This window comes from Planococcus citri, chromosome 3 (genome assembly GCF_950023065.1).
Source record: "Planococcus citri chromosome 3, ihPlaCitr1.1, whole genome shotgun sequence".
In the NCBI taxonomy this organism is placed as follows: domain Eukaryota; kingdom Metazoa; phylum Arthropoda; class Insecta; order Hemiptera; family Pseudococcidae; genus Planococcus; species Planococcus citri.
Window position 1 is genome coordinate 53,341,867 of NC_088679.1, and position 25,281 is coordinate 53,367,147.

General features: G+C 32.5%; 1 protein-coding gene across 9 annotated transcripts in view; it reads right to left on the minus strand.

The window, feature by feature from the left end:
- Positions 1 to 25,281, minus strand: part of LOC135840476 (calcitonin gene-related peptide type 1 receptor-like) — a 123,930-nt gene that overhangs the window by 10,314 nt on the left and 88,335 nt on the right. For 8 of the 9 annotated variants that reach the window (XM_065357052.1, XM_065357050.1, XM_065357049.1 and 5 more), the window contains 2 exons: positions 15,145 to 15,258; positions 3,106 to 3,219 (listed from right to left, as the gene is read on the minus strand). In XM_065357052.1, the coding sequence (XP_065213124.1) occupies positions 3,106 to 3,219; positions 15,145 to 15,258 (228 nt within the window). The remainder of the gene's footprint in view (positions 1 to 3,105; positions 3,220 to 15,144; positions 15,259 to 25,281) is intronic. The other variant, XM_065357051.1, reaches the window with a different exon arrangement.

A 25,281-nucleotide genomic window follows, 5' to 3' on the forward strand; every position in this document is an offset into this window, starting at 1 on the left:
ATCCGAATAACATTAAGAGATATTAGCATGCTTGAAATTTCAACAATACTCATACGTTGAAAAGAAATAGGTAGGTACTAGGGTTTTGATATAGCATTTTTACATATATGAATTCATTTGATGAAATTCTCAACGAAGAAAATTGCTACGAACGTTTTAAAAACCCGTCACATCTGCGGATAAATGTCAACCACGTATCAACAACAGCGATTATGTAGGTAGAGGTACCAAAAGATAACAGGGGTAAAAGGAAAAAAACGCTTGTAAATTGAAATTAATGCTTTTTAGTCAACAGCGGTGTCCATTTTGAAATAAAAACAATCTCAAAATTACTCATATTACGTATGTACTTTCAACGTACAGATCGAGAAACGGATTTTCGTTTGTATTTGCACATCAAGAATAGAATATTCGTTCAAATGAGATTTCTACATAAATACAGCGATTAAAAACCCCCTTCGAGCATTCAAATAAAAATGAAAATAAATTCGTTAATGAATTTTGCAAATATTAAATCTCCAGGACTTTAAGTTTTGAAATGAGTAGGTGTACCAACTATTTCCGTTCTTATAGTAGGTACCTATCTAATCGGATTGTTGGAAATCGATTCATTTTAACTTGAAGTTTTTCCAAATATATTCGTGTGATTTTGATCTTTTTAAAATTTGCATTCATATCTATAAAATAATCATTTCATAATTTGTAATAAATGAATTTAGTCGATAGATTTTTTTTCACGCTTCAATAACTAATTTTCGGAACACCAATTTTCGTCTAATCAATTTGCTCTTTATTCGAGTGGAAAATGAAATGAACAATTTTTAAAAGTGGTTGAAAAATAACGAAAAAAAAATTCAATTACGAGAGCATTTATAGTGAAAAATAACAACGAGTATAAATTTTTAAATTATCAACTTCTGTATCAGGTAGGTACATACACGTGTTTTGTGTCTAACTTATCCTTAAGGTATTTGAAATTTTCGCGAGTGAAACGAATTGCAACGTTGAAAAGCATAGGTATACCTTTTTAAATAAATACTCGTAACGCAGGTAATTTAAAAATGAATAAAAACGGAGTTACGGTAGTCGTGGTTTAAACAGTAAAAACAGAATGTAAGAGAGGGATATTACTTAGTGAGTGGGAGAGTTTTGAAAATTAAATCAACAAAAAATTTTGAATCGGACAAAAAGGAGTCAAAAGAGGATCCCAAAATATAGCATCAGCGAAAATTTCAGGTGCTAACATTCATCTCCAATTTTCTTGTTGAATTTTTAAACAACCAAATTTAGCCCATTTCTCATGAAAAAAAACATCAAAATTTGATCAAACTGGCATAAAAAGCTGAAATTTGGTTTGTACCCTAATTTTGACCTTTCGAGTCAGCTGAAGATAGTTTCAAACCGTTCTGAAACCTCCAGCAGATTCTCGGTTTCTCCATTATTTTCGAAAAAATGAAATTTAGCATCCAAAATTGGATTTGTAATCTTTCCAATTTTTCTTTTTTTTCCAACGAGTTAGGCACATATTTTCAAAATATATTAGACCTTAGGTAAGTATTTATTTTCGAAAAAAAAATCAAAAATTATCATTCGCGAACACGCGAACAAAAAAAATCAAAATTTGTTTTGTAAGCTATTTTTGACCTGCCGAGTGGCTTGAGGATAGTTTCGAACCGTTCTGGAGCCTCCAGTGGATTTTCATTTTTCATCTTTTTGAAAAAAAAACAAAAAAAAAACGCTGTAATAAGTAGGGTGAAAATGAAATTCAGCACCTAAACTAAGATTTTCCATCTTTGTGACCTATCAAACTCTTTTTGTATTGGTTCAAATTCAAATGTTGTCATAGCAATTATGATTGAAAAAAAAATAATAATAATTGTTATGGAACCGGTGAACAGAAAACGCTAAAATTTGGTTTGCACTCTATTTTCGACCTCCTGCATAGTCTGATGATGGTTTTCAACCATTTTGGAGCCTCGGGTGGGTTTTCAGATTTTATAGATTTTGAAAAAACAATGTAGTAGGTACGTAATTGAATAGGGTAAAAAGTGAAATTTCAAATCCAGAATTTTCTCCAAAAAAAAAAAAAATCGAAAAATTCTTCGTTCCAGTAACATTCTTGAAGGAAGAAATTTGGTTTGTGCCCTATTACATTGAGTTCAAGTTTATAAGTGCTAAATATTTCATTTGCATCTTATTTACAGCATTTTTTTGAAAACTGGAGTACCTCCAAAAATTTGCTTGAGGCTCCACAACGGTTCGGAATCATCAATAACAGTCGACTCCGGAGATTGAAAATAGAGTAAACCAAATTTCAATTTTCAATTTAAAAATTCACCAAAAAAAAAAAAGAAAATTGGCACTGAAAATTTTTGCTGTTGGTGTTTGTAAAAGTCTTCTTTCAAAATTTTGATTCCCTTTCATTTACCCCTTGTGAATAAAAATGCTGTGCATATTATCGATAAAAATTGAGACTTAGGCTATGCTAAAAATTAATTAAAATCCAGCTTCATTTTCCAGCTCAGCTATTTATTTAGTAGATCAACACAGTGTGTATTAATGACTACTCTTAAAATGGTTTATAATAAAGAAAGCTTGATAAATGTTATAGGCAGAGGATGAAACGCTCACATTTGCCTGGTTGCATGTATTAGTACCAGCAACAGCAATGGCTTGAAAAAATAAATAACTCCCATTCCAGGGAATTTAAAATATTTATTCCGAGTCATCGAATCGAGAGTAAATTTTGTTTGAATTAGTTAAAAATTTATTTCTAATTTGTAAACCGCAGCTCTTTCAAGTTTATAAGTATTTGTGTGACAGAAGTTGCCAACTTATTACAACTTGTTACACAGATATAACTTTATATTTGAAAAGCAAATAATTTTTTAATATTTACCAACGCGAACGAACGGATTAAAATTTTCAAAAGAAAATATTTTAATTTCAAAGTTCCTACGTTGGCAAAGTATATCGTAAAACGTGAAATTATTTTGCAAAGTTTTTCTATTTTATTCTGAAATTTAATATCAATTTGAGGTGAATCATCTCTATATTAACAATACGACCAAAAGAATGATAAACATTTAAGATAGGTAATCTTACTTTTTCCATCAAAACCGACAACAAATACTGGACAAGGAAACGAAGAAATATGGCCAGCTTGAGTTCTAGGTACGCACGTCCAGCCGTCAAATTCTTGAGGACATTCCTTGATGCCTGAAAAACAATTTAGGTGATCAATTTCAAACGTACACGGTAATGTTTTTAGCAACGTGATTAATTAAGAGCAGATTTCAATTGTCATCATTTTTGTCAGATGACGATGTTAAATGTCGAGCCTTTGCGTAATGTATTGCTTCACGAGTAAACAGTAAACATTGCCTGTATTCTAACCAAACACGATTTTTATTTTATTATCGCTTCGCTATACCATCCATCGAGCACCTAAGTGATACGTTTTCCTTATACGAGGGGTTTTTGTACGTTATTCTTCGCCTTCTAATTGAAGATAAAGCAACTCAAGCTACCCACGCGACGGTAAAGCTCAATTAGGTACACTCAGTACTCGGATTTGTATTCTTTGTTCTTCTGTAGAGATTTGTTTTTCACTTGATAGTTCACCCAACCTCGTACCATGGTCAAATTTTAACGATAGTTTAAAATTTTGAATTATTTTTAGTACGTATGTATATCTAAAGTGAATATACCGGGAAGTAAATTTGAAACTCAATCCTGAATAACAACGATAGAAAATTGATACTCGAGCATTAAAAAAATAAACAAGAATGCTGATTTTTCATCGTTTTCACCCTCCTAATGATTTTTTTTTCATTTCTCTCAAACTTCCTCAAAATGATAAATTTTTTAAACCAAATATTTATCTCAATAATGCTATTATAGTTTCGAAAGTTCAGTTATCTATCTTGAGATGAGTAATCGATGTTCACCGTGTTCTGAAAACACAAAAACACAGTTTGACAATACCCACTTACATGATTATAGGAAGGGTGGGCACCTCTACCTTATACGAGGAGGCAAACGTAGTCGAGTTAGCTACCCATTTATTTTAACGGAGTATAAGAAAAGTGTAAACATATTTTCCTATCAGAACCGTGTATGAATTTCTCGAATAAATTTATTATAATAGGTAATCTTATTTCTAATTTATCACGTTATGCATAATAATAGCGCGGTTAAAAGGGAAAAAATGACGAGTTAGAGAAGTTTATTCTTTGTGTGAGAGAAGATAACGTTTGTAAACTTTTTACCGTACCTACAGCAATTGTAATAATTTTAGGTACCTAATTTATTCGAAACCATGTGAATCCTTTAACAGAGGTAATTTTGCCTCTACGAGTTGAGAAACTTTTGACCCGGTATTATTTTGCAGATAGTGAAACTAATTTATTGTTATTTTTTTTTTTTTGATAGAAGTACGATGTAGACTACAACATTAGATAGGTACCTACCTACTTATTAGGGTGGTTTGAAAAAATTGTGTAGGTCAATGAGTTTCGACAACATTTTAGAAAGACTTTTATTTTAATTCAAAACTACCTCGAAATAAAGAATGGAGTCTCACAAAGAGATCATTTTCGAAAAATTCACAATTTTTTCTTCTGTTCTGAACAATTCTGACGTGCTTATTTTGGAGTCGAATTCTCAAACAGTCAGATTGTTTTAATTAAGCATGTGAAATACTACAAATAATTGAATAATAAGTAACTGAATATTTTTTCATTATCTACGCTCTTTTTTCAGTTCTTCGAGCATCATTACCTATTTCTTGATAAAACCAAAAAAGCCAAGGTTCTATTGTAGGTTAATTAAATTAATTTTCAGTTATAAAAAGTTTCGTAAATAAAAATAGGTAGGTACCTCATAGTAACAGCATCGAATTACGTTTATTAAAATTTTATTTGTAAAAAAGTATATTAAAATAGGTACGATGCTCTTTATTATTCGTATTTCTATCTTGTAATTTTTACTTTTTCCTCAACAAAAAGGGGCCACACCCTGAAGAAAAATTTTCATAATGATTTTATTCGAGTTAACGTAGCATGAACGAATACGAAATTATGATTAAATTAAACGGTCGAGATTTATTAAAGCGTCAAATTAACGGTCGCATGTTGCTCATCTTACTTATAAGAGAAAATTTTCGAGTGAATCTGCAACCTTAGGACGAGTAATAAATTTTCCTGACCGATGCCATATTAGAAGGGTGTAAACTGTTGCTACTTTGCTGCTGTATACTGTATAGTATGTACTACAACATGGGTATACGTTGTACTACAGTACTAAATAAGTTATAAAGATATCAAGACACAATAGACGATGGCGCTTCCACTTCCAGCGAACGCTGCGAAATATATGAAAATTTATTATGTAATTATGAATGCAGCTGGAAATCGCTAATTTTGGGAGAATAATTCATCGTGTTTATGGTGGCTATAGGGTGCTGCAGGTATAAACTGTTTTTATGTCGACTAACTACTGTGTTTAAATTTAGGTATTTAAGCGCCATGCGACCGCCATGCCACCGTGATTGTTGCTTGTAATAATGTGGTATTTAGTTATTCACTACGCAGTCTATATGCATAGATAAAAGAGATCTGCAATCCAGTTAAATCCTGAAATGATAGCGAGCTATTTGTGATTTACTCGTATATTGCCTAGGTCCTAGGTATTATTTGCAATTACTTAAGCCTTCTGTTTGATTATTTGGCTTATAGAGAGGTACCTACCTACATACATAAGTGTAAAGTTCAATGAGCAAGAATGAAATTTGAGGGCGCAATATTAAATTCTCCACATTCGTACTTAATAGAACTTGTTGATAGAGTTGAAGATTTCATTATACTTAATTACTCGTTGAACGAGGGTATAGGTATTCATTATTTTCAACTCATTTCAAATTGGCATACAATTTGACTCAATAAAAAATCAGTAGCAGTAGGAAATTTGAAATTTTCAAACTGAATTTGTTTTATATTTATACCTACAATAAATTTAAAAATAAAATCTGGCAATTCGAAGAGAGAAAAAGTGTTTAAACTCCCAGGAACGCTGTTTTTTTTTTTTTTGCTAGATTACATGGATTCATAAAAGTAAGATCATCTAAAAATATATGATTGTATTAGATCACTTACGTCTACCTATCAAATACATTAAACAAGTCGCTATTTTACACTTTCAAATTTAAAATAACATTCAAATTCCATTTAGTAGGCCTAATCATAAATTCGTGTATTACAACGTTTTTTGGTTCAAATTATCAGAACATTTCTACGCTTGAATTCTCGTACTAGACACGTTTTTTCAGTTAAGAAATATTTTACGTGTAGATTAAATAACTAAGACAGCATCAAAAATGACATTGCAATTGAATGATTCAAGATTGCAGATAATCAAAAACTACCTATACCTGGCTGATTTTCAAAAGAGAAGAAGAAAAGAGGGTGAAAGAGTTCGCACTTTTCAAATACACATGTATATTATGTACACTTGAGTAGGTGAATACCAATGGTGACTTCAAAACACTTTTTTCTAGATTAATTTTCTTAATTCTGTCAAGGTCACTGACATTGGGAAAATGTAGCAGCAGATCCAATACTTCATTAGCATTTTTCAAAATTTTAATTCAAAGAAAATGAAACGTTTTAGTGTAAATTCTGAAAAATTTCCAACTACTGGAATTTTCCAACAAAAAAAAAAAGTAAAATTAATGAGATCTTGATTTTTTTTCTGAGAAAAATGGCGAGTTGAAAGGCCGAAATCCTAAACTTCGAGAGCGCAGGCCCTAAAATTTCTGTAGGTACTACAAATTTTAAAACACAAACAATGAGAAAAAAACGCCACATCAGTGGACGTGGAAAGACCCAGGGAGAAAATACCCCTTTTCCCCTTAGTCCTATCTACTCCTGATAGAAAATCACTCAAGTGTTAAAAAAAATCAATCTCATGCCAGGTACATAATTTAGCTGAAGTTACCCAATTCTCTTGTTGGAATTCTTTAAGGAGCTTAGGTATAGACGTATTGTATTCTAGGGTTGATATTGGGAGGAGAAAGTTGGCGGATTTTGATCAAATTCAGCAGAAACCTTCATTTTGAATTGAAAGTTACTCACAAAAATTTTTAGCTCCGGAACCTGCGCATAGAGGGAGAGACTTTTTGAAAAAATCTTGATTTTTTCGCTCCTGTCGCTAACCAACCTGTTTAGGGGAAAATGGCCGAGTCCCAAATGAAAGTACATACTCGTATTTGAAATTCTACGTCGATCTACGTTATTGTCGTCAAAAGACCACAATTAAGGTTTTGAAATTGAGCATTTGATTTGCAATAAAAATCATTTTCTTTTGAATAGGTGAATTCGTGTTTTAAAAATTTTTTCTTCACAGATATTTCGCATCAATCATGCCAAAATATTGAAAGATATCGTTCTGGAAACTGAGGAAATATTTTGGAACGCATCGTGGTGTCAATTTCTTGGCCATTATTGCCAATTTCGAAAATTCGAGATAAATTAAATAGCCAAAAGTACGTGTAAGCATAAAATACTTCAATTTTTTGAAATTTGCAAAAATAACCAAAAAATTGGCCTTACTAGGTACGTTCCAATTTTTGCCATAATTGATGCGAAATACATATCTGTCAAGAAAATATTTTCAAAACACGAATTTATCCAAAAATGAGCCATTTGCAAATTTTTAGCCACTCAGTAGAATCCTAAAAGTAGCCTTGGATTTTGACAGCAACGGCATAGATCGACGCAGAATCTCAAATACTTTCATTCAAGACTGAATCATTTTTCCCAAAACAGGCTGGGTAGCGACAGAGGCGAAAAAACCGTGTTGTTTTCGTAAATGCCCCTTCTTTGAAAGCTCATTTCTCCCCTCCAGGGACACCTCCGGAGCTAAAATATTTTCCGAGTATCTTGCTACTCAAAATAAAGGTCTCTGCTTCCCCGTAAGAATATGATCCAAAATGTTTTTAATTCAATTTTCACCTGATTATGCGAATTTCCCTTTCTTTGGTAAATTTTAAAAAATTTAGTCAACTTACAGGAAAAAACAAAAACCTGCCGAAAACTCCTTATCGCTTGGAAATTATAAAATTCGGTTTGAAGAGCCAATTGTAGATATAAGCTGAGAATTCATGAATTTTCGTTAGTTTCATTGTGAAAGTATGAAGAGAGACGAGGGTATGTTTTAGTATAACTAATTAGGCTTTCATCTTCAACAACTTTTCTTCCCCATCTAACTCTATTTATTAAACATACAAAAAAAAAATCGACTAATGAGATGCTAGACATTCCAACAATTTTGACTGTAACTTCGTCATTTGCAAGGTGTAATTTATGAATATTAGGTAGGTAGGTACTTTGGTATTTCAACATACATACGTACTTACCTACATAAAAATTGAGATGGTCCCTTCAAGGAAATAAAAATAATACAATGCAAAAGAAGAAATTTCAGTTCTTTTGCTGCTGAAAATGTGAGATTTCTCTTCCTAGTGGGTATCTCGAAAAGTCGAAATCACGTGTTACAACTAGAACATATTTCTCATACGAGTAGGTACTTGAAAAGATATTCCACACATAAGCGGATTCCGATACCTAGTACCTACTCAAATAGTCTACGTAGGTACTTATCATTAGAGCAAACGTATTATATTAGGTATTATAACACAATTCTGATCACTCAGTGATATCAATATTCTTCATACTAAAATATTCCGATTTTCCATTATACAAACTCATAACATCGTAAATAACGAAATTATTCCAAAAGGTGAAGATATTTTTAGTACCTACAGTGAATTTTACGACACGAACAATTTTTTTTTTACCAAGCCAAAGAGCAACGGCAGTTACGCGTTAAATTGAAAGCCATTAACGATTATACGAAGCAATGCTGAACATGAATCGTAAAATGAAGCATTTAATAAAAGATATTTTTATTCAACGATACTTCCACCTTAAGCTTTTATGACAATGATATGAAATATGAATGCTCGGATGGCAATAATAATCAAACCCATTAGAGATAGGTATCGTCTATCCAATATCAATAATACATACAATACCTATACCCTCAACAAATTACTTCTCAAACACAGAACTCAAAAATGTTAGGTTAATTGTCCAACAAAAGTCGACAAAATAAAACTAGATAAATAGACACGATTCATGACCTGTCAAATAAATTATTAAGAGCTGAATTACGTCAAAAAGAGGTCATATTTCTCACAGGAGCACACGTACTGCTCACTTCCAGATAGGTCTATCATCTAAATTGACGTTAACATTTTGTAACTGTCATAAATAATCCTTCCTACATGAACTAGGTATCGCCAAAAAAATGTAGCAAATACCTGAGATATCACATCAATAATAAAAAAAACTACCCCCTTTTGCAGTTAGTTAGGTACCAACCAACCCTTACCCTACCTACTATACACACAATACAAAGCTCGTCAAATCATTTAGAAAATTCGTTATTCAAAAAAATACGCAAGTTGAAAAACAATCTTAACTTCGTCACCACTTTACTTAATTTAAATTTTAAATTAAAAACATTGTCTCAATTAATAAAAAGCTCGATGATAAAAAACAACTTGAACGGTATTACACACCGGTGCCTGACGAAGCAACTTCTCAAATTATGTAAAAAAAAAAAAACAAGACACCGTTTTAATGCCTAAGATACTTTGTTTTTACGGTCGCGCTAAACGATATTAAAATCGCCATAAACAGAATTGAAACGTCCAAAAGTGAATTATTTTTCAAAATAAATAATATACTTTGACGATTTTTAGCGATAAAATCAAAGGCAGAAAAATGAAAAGAACGAAATCATAAAAAATATTGCCTCCTTTATACACATTTGCCCTTTTTTTCGAGTTCTTCATACGAACACTACATTTTATGACTTTTATGGGAATTAACTATAAAATATCAAAAATTTACACTAATAAAATATATTTATTCTTGCAGATACCTCCGCCAAACAATTCCCAGACATTTAAACAATTTTTTTTTGTCATACTTTTCACATTTTTCGCGAAGAAAGTTGGAAAAATATAACCTAAATATCGATATTTAGAACTTTGAATTTCACACATAATTTTTTTAGTCTTTTTCAAATCAATAAACTGAAAAATTTATTAATTTTTAGCCTTTTTTTTCGAATTCAAAAAAAAATCATAAATAGATAGGTAACCTATAAGTATAAGTAGGTTTGTTTTTTTTTCAGATGATACTGAATTTTTTTATATAAGTATGTTACTTGAAATAAAAATTTCACGTTAATTTACTTACTGAAAAAAAAAAAGAACAAGAAATTAAACAAAGTGTTCATAGCTTGCATTAGGGATGATCAAGTAAGACTGAGGGAAAAATCAATTCAAGGAGAACCCCTGAATTGAAATTGTCACATTACGTGTGACGACTTTTAATTATAATATAATACTTTTACAACGTCGAGTAAAAGATTTCAAGGTTATGGGAATCGGGAGCTGAAAACTGAGCCGAATAACCCATCAAATTTTACAATGCCGCGGAAACACAGGATTAACGTAATACGTGCAAAAAAATTCAATGTTCAAAAGGTACTTGATGACTTTTGAGAAAAATTCTAGGCCTGCGAATGTTGGCAACTTGAAATCAATGAAGAAAGTTTTACATTTTAGAAATTAGAAACATACCTATCGTTATTTAAGCAAAATATACATAGGTAATGCATAAAAATAAAATTGAAATTTTTGCAAAAATACCTAGTGACCTAAATTTTAAACGAAAATCGAAAGGCATGTTTCGAAATGACCCGATAAATTTTGGTTTAAATTATTGCCTTACTCGAACGCGTTTTTATTTTGAGGTAATTCTCACTGGAAACCATGTATAATTTATAAATACTATATACGAAATCTACGACGTTACATGGATCCATGTATGTATACAAAAGAATATGGTAATGTCGAACATAAATTTTCTCAAACGTCTGCCTCGAATGTTTGAAAATCGAAAATAAACATATCTTTTTAAATGTAATTTTTATTCCAAAATGAAAAGACAAAAATAATGTAAAAAAACAGGTAGGTATATAAAACAAAACAAAGGTTGAAAAAAAAAGGAAATATCCCAGATAGATCCTCAAAGCTGCAGATGGGGTGAGTAAAAACCAAGAGTGTATCCTATTTTTGATACTTCCCCGCATCCCGTTTCTTGTGATAAAGGATGAAAATAGCGTCAAACTCTTCGAGAACAATTTTTACACTCTCGAGGTTAATTTTCACACATTTCAAATGACTAGATCGTAAAATAAAGTCAATCTGTAACTTTTAAACCAACACGTGCACATAACAAAATAGGTACCCAATAAATTCGTCTCTCTCGCCTTCTTCTGTCTCGAGATTTACCTATCACAAATTCAGAAAATCCTTCCCAAATAACCGCGGGTATACCAAGAGTACTCTTCAGAACTACAATTTCATTGATTCTACAAGTAAGTATTCAGAGAGGGCTTTTTGTTTAGGCAAAAGCATCGCGTTTAATTAGTTATTACACCAGAACGGATGTTGGTTCGCTTTCACAACCTTTTTGTATTAAAAGTACCGCACGCAGTAACCACCTTAAATCTAATAAACTCATTTCTAGCCTCGACCGCTTATTTTCTCATTACGACTTTAACGAGATTGTTTATTAACTCGCAGGGTATTCAGTGTATACTATAAAATGATTATAAAATTACAGATTATTACATTTGTCGTCAGTATTCTGGAAGCCGCAGTGAAAATAAAATTTTCGCGTAAAAGAAAAAGCCTTCGAAACAAATTAAATTTCTTATGTCTCTTCTTCTTATTAGTATAGGTAATCAAATGAGATGATGCAGACACATTGCGCTTCTCTCAAATCTAGGCGTATTTTTTTTTTGCGGAAAAAATCGAATGAGATTTTTAAATGATAAAGTAATTTTGCTCTCGTTTTGATCACACTCAAAAAATTATTTTAGGTAGGCACTTTATTTTCAGTTTTCTTCCAATTTACTATTTCCTTTTAAAAATTTTCGAATGCTTGAATTAGAAGAAGGGAAGATTACCTACTCCACTTTTTTCAAGTTCAAGGTCAATCAATTTCTTATTAAATAATATATCTATTACGTCATTGTATTGTTTACTCACTTATTCTCGTGAAAGAGTACAACAGAGGTTCAAAGTTGAAAATTTGACTGAGTACCTAACAATTTTCAGTAACGGTAAATTTAAATATGCATCTTAGTATTTTGATTCCTTGATCAAATTCAGTGATCCTGCAACTGTGCAACAATTTTTTACATCTTTTGAAAGTCGATGGAAAATTAAAAATTATAGGAAGATGCAAAATAAGAATAATACCTGACAAGGGACTCTAGAAGTGTCACACTCCGATTTGAACGGGACCGCGATTTTTGGAAAGAGCATAGTCTAAAACCCCCAAAACCAAATTTTCAGCTGCCCAAGTTCATTTTTCGATTTTTGGCGAATTTTTGAAAATTCAAAATTGACTGTTTTTGGCGATTTATGCTTTTTTTTTAAAAGTACGAACTTGATCAGTAAAAATTGTCAAAATAAGTCCCAAAACTAATATTAATTACCCAAATCCAAATTTTACCATTTCCAGCCATTCTGGAGCCTCCAGCGCGATTTTTCAATTTCACCAGAATTTTGAATTTGCTCCAGAAGGTGTGAATATGCAGTTGGGCAGCTAAAAATCGAGTTGTGTATTATACTCGACCTGTTTAACGAGTTTATCTACATTTGAGCTGATTTCGCGAGTGACACCTCAAGAGTGGTTTTTTGACCAGCTTTTTTCAAAATTAAAAAACCCAAAAAATCAAAAGATGACCGTTTGTGAGGAAATTCTTGAAATTTGTGCGAATTGCTGTATTTCTATAAGAACTAACTTCCGGAGCGCAAATTCTACCATTTCCAGCCGTTTTGCAGCGAGAGTGGCACCTCAAAAAACCACTCTTGAGGTGTCACTCTCAAAATCGGCTCAAATGTGGATAAACTCGTTAAACAGGTCGAGTATAATACACAACTCGATTTTTAGCTGCCCAACTGCATATTCACGCCTTCTGGAGCAAATTCAAAATTCTGGAGAAATTGAAAAATCGCACTGGAGGCTCCAGAATGGCTGGAAATGGTAAAATTTGGACTTGGGTAATTAATTTATCAGTTTTGGGACTTATTTTGAACATTTTTACTGATCAAGTACGTACTTTTTTAAAAAAAAAGCATAAATCGCCAAAAACAGTCAATTTTGAATTTTCAAAAATTCGCCAAAAATCGAAAAATGAACTTGGGCAGCTGAAAATTTGGTTTTGGGGTTTTAGACTATGCTCTTTCCAAAAATCGCGTTCCCGTTCAAATCGGAGTGTGACACCTCAAGAGGTTCCCTTGTGAGACATGTTTGAAAATGATAATTTTTTCCGTCTTTTTTTGATTAAGACACAATTTTTTCATAAATGGACCTCTTTGGGGTCAAAATCATTTCCTATGTTCAACTCATACGAATTTTGCAGTTTTAAGGTAAAGTAAGTCAAAGAGACTAGAATGGTGCACTAATGATTTTTTTTTTAAATTTTTGCTTCAATTTGTCACGTACCTTCTCCCAACATCTTATCTGGGTCGATCTAAAAAGCATCATAATGGAAAAATACACATTGCAGGTTTGGATAGAAAAACCCACAATTTTTGAAATCACGTATTGATTTTTTGAACGTCTTTTGACCGTAAAAATTGATGAATTTTTTCAGCATTTCTTATTGATACCTGGAAATTTCTCGGAAAAAAACCTTTTGTAGTTCAATGAAAACAACCTCTACATCTTTTTCTTTATAAAAAGCATTTTGAATTCTCAGCATTTATTTCAGCTTTCCACGTACCTATTCTTTGCACAAATGACCAAAAAAATTTCTATTGAAAATCGACACCAAGTCTACCAACAACAACAACGAATCCAAGCAACAAAAAAAAATCACAAAAAATTTGTAAGGCCTCAACTGAAAACACTGTAGTTTATCAGGCATCGCATTGTGACCATTTCAAGTTTCAAAGGACTCATTAACATTACACTGGAGATGATTCAAATTCAGAGAATGCCATTGGTTTTTTCTTCAATAACCAATTTAAAACACACCTTTCGTTTCATTGAGTGGATTAAACGTTGCTACAAAAATTTACATTCACTTTTATCGACCTATCGGGAAAAATAGGCAAATGGCAACAAACATACATAGGTAGTTAGGTACTTATTCTAACACATCAACTCCCTAGAGAATAGAACAACTCGTGAGCTAAAGTTTGAGCCAAACAAGAACCATCTTGAACCTGCCAGTAATATGTAGGTATGTGTCTCGTGTACGTACGAGTACCTACTAACACGTTGCTCGTTACACAAACCGTTGGGAAATTATTCAAAAAATTTGAAATTTCGTTACTGGATCAATAAAATTTTTTTCATTGACGTGTTCACTATTTTTACATGTATAAAGTATCCATTGAAAAAACCGGTAGGTGGGTACTTTTCAAAGAACTTTCAAACAGAAAATAGGTAATGAATCCCATTCACAACATGCATGACCAATTGACCATGTGCAAGAAAACGTGCACGACTGAGTCAAAATTAGCGATAGAAATAATCAAACGATACCTTATAAAATAATTTGATATTAAAATGCAAAATATGCCTCGTTTACGTGCCAGAAAAGTGCAACATGCAGTTGATAGATGCGCACACATAATATCGCTCGTATGGTGAATCACGTTCAGTCACTCACCTCATCGTACGTACGTTTACCTTACCTATCCTTGCAACAATTTGTCTTTCATCAAACTACTGAATGAGAAATGAAAGCGTTCGATAAAATGTTTGTATCAATTCGACAAAAAAAGCACACAAGAGAACAAATCGTCAATTAAATCTCTCAAATGGATAGGTAGGTGTATAGATACCTTACGAGTACAGTTTTTATTTCATTGTCGGTAGGTAGGTAAGGTAGGTACGTAAACATGTAGTGCCAATAAAACACACAAAGTACAAGATATATGAAAGCGAAAAATTTTCAAAATTTATTGAGTAAAAATACACTTACTCGAAATTGATTTATTTGCTTCGCTGTTACAAATCTGTTTTCGTTCTTCAAGAATTCTTCCCACTGAAGGACCGACCGCAAATCTAGAATCATTGTATATATCCCCCCCACCCACTATTTTTCATAATTAATATGTTCCAATAACGCTGGAGTTTTACGGTTAAACTTAATCGATTTTATTTACTAGACTAGACTAGAATAATGATTAGAAAAAGTGCACATATAGAACGAGATGAAAAAAACATATGTTACACTCATTTTTCACAACACATTTTGCCTTTTTTTATAATCGAAGAAACATGTAACGAGCTAAATTCTGATATTAAAATCTGTAAAGGGTTATTTGTTATAGAAGCTAGCTAAAATAATGGGGACATAAAATCTCTGGAATAAATGGGGGTTTGCTCGTTTGCTCTTTGCAGGGTTTATAACACGTGTAGAAATTTTTATTTGAGTTCTTGAGCACATCGATAACATTTTTCAGAACCTTGCATAAATTTAGGATCAATTTTTTAATAGCAAAACATTTTCCAGCAGTATTTCTCCAGAACTGATTAGCTTTTTTTCAAATTAAAAAAAATATAATTCTGGTTAAAAGTTATTTCTTGGTAGGTACCAAGAAAATCCATACCCCCCCCCTCCCGCCCAAAAAACAATCTTCTATAGTCAATGTTCTAGATTTGAAGAGTTACATTGTTGTCAAAAAAGCTAGTCCTGAAACCCTCTTTTTCACTCAGTTTTCATTTTTTCAGCTTAAAATATATAGGTAATTTAAAACTGAGCCTCCAAATCTCTCCCTTCCTCACTTCAGCTCCTAAGTCAGTCCTATAAATTGGGTTACTTTTCACCGCGTGAAAAACCTACCGTGAATATGATCGAATATTTATATAATACGTGCATTGGAAATAATTTCGTGAGAAAATTCACACTGCTAGTTTACCCTAAGTAGGGTGAAAAAAATTGACAACAATTCAATATATTATTTACTCAACCCGTCGTATCGAATTTAAAAGTAAACACGATGACATGTGCGAAAAAAAAGAAAAATATGTTTTCGTTAAAATATTTATAGGGAAACCTTTGCGAGTTTTTTTTTGCCATTCTTCGCACAAGCCAAATATAAACTTCAAATTGAACATTGACCATCCAGATAGATTGGTATTAGGACACGATTAAAAATGTATATAATATAAACATCTCAAAAAAAAAGACAAACTTTTTTTCTATATGGCCCGCGTGAGTATACCATTTGCTTCGTCCATCACTGTTTTCACTTTTTCCGCGTCAACGTAGGTATATAAACTTTCCTGCGTATTTTATTTTTCAGTTTTCTCGCTTGTGGAACGAGTTTGCCAAAAAAAGAGCAATTTTAAACGATTCTATTCAACTTGTGAATATAGGTAGGTACTAGGTAGGTAAAGGTATGTAACACAACAGAATATACGGTGTACGCTTTACGCCTATAAATCCCCATTTAAAAGTAGTCCTTTCTTTGATTCATTGTGTGCAGAAAAACGTTTTGATCATTTCGACGCGAAATTATACGTAATTCAGCTTTTTAGAATTGTCATCCGAAATTTCTTTGAATAGACCAGAGAGTAACTGCGATGGTTGACGTAATTATTTATGTGGCCCATTCAAATCATCTTGTAGCCTTTGCTCTAGTAATACGTACACATGAGAATGCTCTTCAATTTTTTCAATCCAGAAATTTTCCATGAGTGGAACGGATTGTACCGGGTTCATTAAATGGTTCTATTGAAATATTTAGGTTCCTTCGATTCTTTAGGAAAAAGTAAGGAGATTTTTTTTGTGAAGTAGAAGAAAGAGGTCAAAACAGAATGAAGTTTCGATGAAAGCAAATTATTTTGAATTTTTTCCAAGTCTTCTCTTTATTAGGTACGTACTACGTACAACGTAAACTCGTTGTCATTGCAAGAGGTAAAAAAATTGTAATTAAAATCGAAGAATAGGTATATAGGAAAACAAAGATCGAATTTTATATCTATACGTAAAATATTTAGATAAGCACGTAATTAGGTATTTTTCACTTCATGAGTAGACTGTGATTATAAAAGTTATTTTTCAAAGAAAGTTTTTTCAGTATATTCACAGAAATTTCTCGAAGAACTAACGTAAGGTTTTGTACTGCATCTTTCAGATGAAGATGATACTTTTTTTTTTTTACTTTCGGTCTAAAAGTTGAAAAATTCTTTGGCTTGAATGTTCTCTTAGATGAATGGGCCGACTTTTTTGAAATTTTAATATACGTAGATGTGGCCTAACATGAGGCATTCAACGCCGTAATTATACATAATTGCAATTAATCAAGTAGATTCTTGAGTAAATTGCAATTAATTACGAAAATTTGCACCAAAAAAAGAGTAAAAAAGGGAAAAGGGCCATATCAAAAGCGAAGCCGACGTCAATTTTATTGATTTACTTACAATCCTTTAGAAAATAAATTTCGAATTAAGCGAACACCATGGGTGGTAAAAACCTTTTCCATCATCACTGTCTTATCATCATCCAGGTGGTAATGGGTATATTGGGTAAGCACTAACCTACGTTAATGAGGTTGGAGACAATGATCATTACCATCACCCAAGTGGTAAGGACTCTCCTATTCTATTCAATTTCTTGTTGGTGTTTGTTTTTGTTTGTTTTAGCTTTCAGGTAGTGGGAGATTTTTCAGTTAATTCTACCAATTTATGTTTGTTGTTCGTTTGTATTGAGGAAAAATTTGAGATATTCTATGGATTTTGAAACTTATTTGAACATTTGCAAATTCAAAAGTTGCTTGTTGAAAAGTTGCAAAATTCTTTCAAAATCTCGAATTCTTCCTCAATTTCTATCAACTTTTTTTTGCCATTACAAAAAAAATTCAATTTTGAAAAAGAAACGAGAAATGGCCTGAGCAAATTTTGAAAAAGAGACGAGAAATGGCCCGAGCAGAGGGAGAGCAGAGCAAGAAATTTTGAAAATTGATAAATCAAGAAGTACAAAACAGAGGGTGAAATGAAATATGTACATGAAAACAAAAAATGATTTTTTTAGGATACCTATTTGAAAAAAAAAATAAAGTACTTTTCTACAGGCACCTTCAGATGCCAAAACACGTGGCTATATTTTTCATGTTTAACAGATAATTTACGAATAAATCCACTCGACACGAAGTTAGTTACCTATACCTACAAGAAAAAAAACGAACATAAGAAAAATATAAGGAAGTAGACAAACCCCTTAAAACAGAATAAAAATGAAAAAATATGAAATGCAAACGCAGCAAAAGCTGACCGCTTCAGATATCATCCCTCATTCGATCGGTGTTTTTCCAATTACCACTGGCAAACTGTTTTGAAACAGTTGGCGAGAAAAAACGAAGCCGAAAAAATGTTCAACTTATTCGAATTTTGAGTGTAGACCAAGTCCGCAAAGCCCTTCCTTTGTTTACTCTCATAATCGAAAAAATTTTCAACTCGAAAGTAAACAGTTATGAAAAATGTATACCTAAAACTTGAAAAAATCTTTTATACATTGAATTTTGTTATTTTAACTTTTGACAGTTAATTGGCCTTCTTGTGTAGAGTGAGGATTTCGTGTATATAGATAGGTATACCTCATCGTCTTTGTACTCGTTCTTTTATTTTTTTTCACGCAAACGTTATTTCGCGAGAGGTAAGAATTCGTGACTGATTTTGAGTAATAAGTATCTTGAACCAGCTGCTAGAAACAACGTATTCATGTGCACAGGGCGACAAAAAAAAAGACGTGATTGGGATGACAACATTACGAATTAGACTTTGGCACTTTTTTAAAGCTTTTCGTAATTACTTTTGGTTTTAAAATTCTTTCAACAAACCATATAGGCGAAATGCCGATGAACTTTTCGACGAACGTTTGAAAATCACACGCTTCTAATGCTATCTTACATACATATACGTACGTGAAAATCATCTCTTATTCGCACATACGAGTAAGTACAGTATTATAGGTGGGTACCTATACCTATGGTGGAAAACCATGACGATATCTACACGTTCGTCGACATTAAATTCTAGTGTGAAATTCTCCATTTGTTTAAATATCCATTTCTTTCAGATATCGAATGGAATATTAAATATAAAATACATGTACATATGTGACGATATGGTTCCCTTACGATAAAAAATTTTCTTCGTCGTAACCTTGAACAGTTTACTTCCAATTCGTTCCATTCCGCTCAAAGCTTCTGTCAGCTAAACCAAGTTCTTATTTTTTTCTCTCTTTTTGAAATTTTAGATCTTCGTAGCTTCTATAAATGATATCTCACCTAACAATTTCATCCTTGGTTCTTCATTTAAGTATATAACCCGCAAATTTTCTTCCACAACTTTGCCTCAATCACGAATAAAAACTTTTCGCTCTTCGTACGTATATTTCACATGAAAAATATTTACATAATCGAATATAGGTACCTACCCTGTATTGATTAAAAGTTTAAATATCTTTTTTGTTCTCATCCAAAATCAAAATGTAAATGTCGTCGTTTAGCCTGATTGTTTATTTTTCTTTAGATAGTACAATAAAAGTTTACCCACCTGAATATTTGATCTGTCAATTTTCATTCCTAATTTGGATGAAAATAAACAATAAAATTCGAAACGTAATCAGTCAGTTTTCCTAAAAACTACCAGTAAAGTTTTACAATCAATGGGTGATTTTCTTTGAACAATTTTACATTGTTTTTTTATTCTTATCCCATTGTGATTATACTATTTCTCAATTTGGATATTTTTCAGGTTTTCGAACGAGAAAATATTTCTGGAAGATTTTGTTGTGCCTACATATTTTTTTCTTCTACTGGCCTTGCGAAAAATTTGAGTTATTTTTAACCATATTCTAAATTATGTAGTTACCTTGTTGTATCTACCTACACGAACTAAAATATTTACCCACTCGAATCATGTGCCACCCTTACTGAACATTGAACTGAACATTCCAAGTAGGCATCACATATCCCTAAACTCATCTTCCTTATTTTCAAAGCTTCAACCAACAAGTTTCAAAAACAATGCCAACAATTCCCGTCACATATCCTCTTTTTACATTTAGCGGATTACCTATACCTACGTAGTACGTATAGAGAAACTCGACGACGAAAAATCGTATCTTTGTAAATTCCTATACCAATTTATACCACCGAGAAATATGATTCTGGAAAAATAACCCTACCTTATTCTGAATTCCTACTCGTGTTGCAGCGATTTCCGTACAAGAACTGAGATGTCCTGTTGAAAATTTTCGAACCACTTGCTATTTCGGATAGAATCGAAAGTAGCTTTTTTAGTAGACCACGAATTTTCTTTTCATTTTAGTTGTTAACTGGCTTTCGCATCACAACCAATTCGTAATGTTTTTGTATTCTCTGCGTTTCATTATGTTACGTATATAAGGTTGAAACGCGTTGTTTCTGTTCTAATCGCTATTATCAAATCCTTTTTATTGGTGTAATGATGTGTCGAGTTTTATTAGTGCGGTCCCAGCAAACACTAAATTCGTTATATAGTTATCGAACGAAAGGCGTGAAATTGCTAAATAGGATGATCAAAAAGGATCAATTTGATTATCACACATATGGAAAATAACGTACCTATCTACATACAACTCGTTTGTTCTATTTGAACATTGAGCTTATTTTTTGGAAAAGAAGTTACTTATGGGTACCTACTTTTTTGTTGAAATTAAATAAGTCTAGTAACTTTCCTATCATCGATAGAATACTACATATTATAAAGAGAATTTATTTGAAACTTGGTAGTTTTCCATCCCATTAATTTTTCCGTTATACTGTCACATTTGCACTTACTTATGTACTTATCAAATTTCAATTTTCATCAACGTGGTTACGGAGCTTTTGAAATTTTTCACATATTACTCAATGTTGAAAATCTACATCTATTCATTTTGTGCTGAACAGAAAGTATCATGTTCTATGCATACCTACTTATTCATGTAGGTACATCTGCCTGCCTATAGGTAGTTTGATACGAATGCTTACTTACATATTGTTTTTAAAAACCTACTAATAAATAGCTAGGTACCTATTTCATTTCTGAATCAACACATCAAACAGTCAAGCAACATGATGTATAATTTTATATTCCGATATTTTTGAAAATTACACTCTAAATACAGCTTCCAATTCACGAGGGAAATTTTAGGTGCCTATTTGAAAAGAATACGACGCGATAGTAACTTTTAACCATAATGTAACCGATGTCGGTATGATAATATCGAGAAATATTTCACTGCACGACTGGCGGCTGTCGGCTCCTTTTAACGAGTTGATGGGCAATTCAAAAAAATATTTCGCTACAATTGCTCTCCTTTAAAAGTATTCTATATTATGTTTATAGCAAGAAAGAAAAATAAAATAAAACCGAAGTGACCTGGAGCGAGTAAGTGAAATTTCAAATGGGACGTTTGATGTTTTTCTTTGAAAATGGCCATTTTTGGAACTTGCGCGAGCAAAATTCTCTTCCCCAGAGATGCAAAAATAAAATTTTTGATGTATGAATTGGAAACATACATTTTCCTGATTCGAAATCGAGGACGTGTCATGAAAGTCCCCAAACAGCAGAAAAAAACATCGTCGCATGATTTTTTCAGTATTTTGCATTTCCGAAGCAACTGTTGTCAACTTAATAATTCTTCCAAAGTGTTCCTACAAAAAAGTTCAAAAATATCGAAAAATTTCCACCATAAAAACTGAATAAAAATGAAAGAATGTGGAGGGGGGAATAAAGTTTGACAAAAAAGAAGCTTTTAAGCAATTTTGCACAAAACAGGACTTCTGTTTGGGAACTTTTGAAGCAAAAAAATGACTTTTTAGGTAGGAGAGGCCAAAATCAATGATTTTGTACATTTTGGCAAAAAAAAGCACCTTAGCAATTTTTCCAAAAATTGCGACCACTTGACTATTTTATCAAAAAACTACTTTCTGTGAATTTGACAAAAAAACATTATAACTTTTGTCAACTCGTCAAAGATGGACCATTTCTGACAATTTTGACCAAAAAAAAAAAACACTTTTTGACTCTTTTGGCCAAAACGGGATTTTTTGGGCAATCTTGGCAAGAACATAAACTGTTTCACAATTCTGGCCAAAACCAACCGTTTATGACAATTTTACCAAAAATTGACATTTTTAGACATTTTCTCCCCAAAAATTGATACTTTTTGACAACTTTTCCAAAAATCTACACCTTTTATTTAGCAAAAAAACTCAGAAACTTAATATAAGCAAGTGTGGAAAAAAATAGGGCTTTTGTTTGTCAATTTTGGAACAAGAAGAGGACTTTTTGAACAGATGAGACGAAATTCAATTCTTTTGGATGTTTGGGGTGAGGGGGAGTACAAAAAATTATGGACAACTTTCGAGAATTAGTGTGCTCCCAAAAAAAGGTGTCCAACTTTTCTTCAGAAATTTTAAATCGTTTTAGAAGGTGTTCTAATCAACTCCGGCAGCTGAAAATTTTGAGGAGTCGATTTTGAGAGTTAGGAGAAATTTTGAGTCATTTGTTGAAAAGGTAGGCTATTTTGGATTTATTTTTTTTTTAAATTGAGATTTTGAATTTGTGAAAAACACATTTTTGAAACCGTTTCCATGGATTTACAATTCGCCTGCCCTAATCAATTTGCAATCACAATTAAATTCTCATCAGCCAAAGCTGATTAAAACACTTTCTGGAGCGATTTAAAACTGCTGGAGAACAACCAACTTGTTGGAGACTTTGGATCAGCTCAAAAATGGTGAAATCAATCCGTGGGGGGAGGGGGTTTTAATAAATAGAAACCAATGTTAAGACTTTTAATATCAATTTACTGTTCTTGTAGAAAAATGATATTATAGGTAGTATTTACGTTCGCCAATACTTCATTTTCACCATTTTTATAAAAATTTTCATAAATCGAAAAATCAACTTAAGACTGCTCAAAATTTGATTGCGAAGTCTGGGTGACGTACTCAGTGGCGTAGCCAAGGGGGGCGAAGAGGGCCATGCCCTCCCTTGCGAGCGAAAATTCGAAAGAAAACATGCAGAAATGGACGTTTTTTTGTTGTTTGGACCCATTTTTTTTCCAAAAATGTTGCCTTTATTTTCATGAAATCACCACACATTACAATAGATTTCCAGAAAATTACCCCTCACTTCGATTTTTCATGCCTAAAAATCTGGTTTTGCCCCCTCCTTGAGAAAATTCTGGCTACGCCACTGGACGTACTCTTTCAATAACCTAAATTTCAGCTCAATTGGAATTGATGGGTTATGGAGGTTCCCTAAGCTTTCCTTGTAAGAGTGGTGTGGGTTGGGGGGGGAGTGGTGTATCAAAAAATGAGTTGAAATCCAAGACAAAGTTTCTCCCTTTTTGAAAAAATCTCTAAAAATCTAAAAATCAACACTATAGCAACAGAAAATTTGGAAGAGATGGGAGGGGACTATTAGAAGCAGGTTATCTGGGATTTTTTTCAACCATGTTTGATCTGAGTCTCAATTTTGAACGTGCTCTTCTATGAGATGCTCCAAAAAACGTACCACAAACAAAATTTACTCTGGAAATGTGGAACAGGAAATGAAAAAACCCATACAAAGGTCAAGCTCAAAGGAAAATAACCTTCAAATTTAGCCAAAAATAAATCTACACCTAGGTACAAGTAAAAAATCTCTTCGAAATATTTCCATAATTAAATAGAAATTAGAAAATTTACATGTAAGCGGTTTAAGCTTTGAAATATGGCCAAGAACAGCTGAAAATTGTACATGTTGCTTTTCTGCGGCAGATATCAACGATGAGGCTTAAAATAACGCTAGCATGAATGAACAACGGACGTAATCCGATTTATATGATAATTAGTTCCCGGCTCTTTTAAAATAAACGAAGCATATATATTGATACTCGGGGAGACCTTGCGTGAATTCTATAGCCGGGCCAAGTTTTACTCTATATACCTATCTATTTGTACATCATCATGATTCTTGTATTATTTGTACAAGTTGCGGCGGCTTAAAGTGATCATCTCGAGGGAATTTTAATTGGTTCAATTAAAACGGGTTGTTACCACAGAGGTATTTTAAAAATCAATTCCCGAATTTGTCATTCGACGATCTGGACCGACCAAAAATTCCTGAAGAAATGGAAAAAATCAAAAATAATGATAATAAGGGACATTTTTGCTCCTCGTCGAACCATTCAATGATAAGATTTTATTTCTCGCAATAATTCGAATGCGAAACGTGACCGCCGCGGAGCATTTGATTTCGGCAAATATTTGCCAACTTACCATATTATTAGGTTTAATCCCTGTAACCGTAATGTTCTTGTGCAGCTCGTTAATTTATGGCGAAGACGTCGTATTATAATAAAAATACAGCGATTTTTCGCCGTAGGAATATTTCCTTCCGTTCGGCAACTTGTTAAACACGACGAAAAGCTTGTTAAAAGTATTTCGTTATAAAAACTTTCCGTCCAAGACGACGTTTTGCATTATTTAAGTAGCCATTTGGTATTCGAATGACGTGCAAATGTCATTTCATTAAACAAAGGATATTGTACGTTGAATTCATTAAAACCTTTTGGCGATATCACATAGTTCCTAAAACACTCGCTGGCACTCAGAATGCACCTTGACGCCACTCAAATGTTACGAATAATTTAACGCTCTCATTTTCATGTATTCTGGCTCTCAAAATAGTGTATGAACGCTCGCGGAATACTTTAAAAATTACATTACCATCGTTTGCACATTTTTTACACATTTCCACATTCCCCTCTCGTAAAAACGTTAATTTTCTTAAAAGTCGAATCGCGCGTCATTTAAATTTATTATCCATAAAACGCGATGAATATGCCGATATTTTAAAGCCCAAGTGTCTTATCGAGCAAGAAAAAAGCCTACAAATTTTATGTGTGTAGTGGAATGGGGGCTAGTTTGAAATCCAACGGATAGGTATTTGGGAAATTCATAATTTTTCTTAATCATCAAATGGTCTTGACGAGATAACTGACTCAATAGGTATTCCTATCACTTGGATAATTTTGATTTCGACTTCTCAATTGATGAGCACGTCTTACTATCAACTGTTCTGTGCCCAAAAA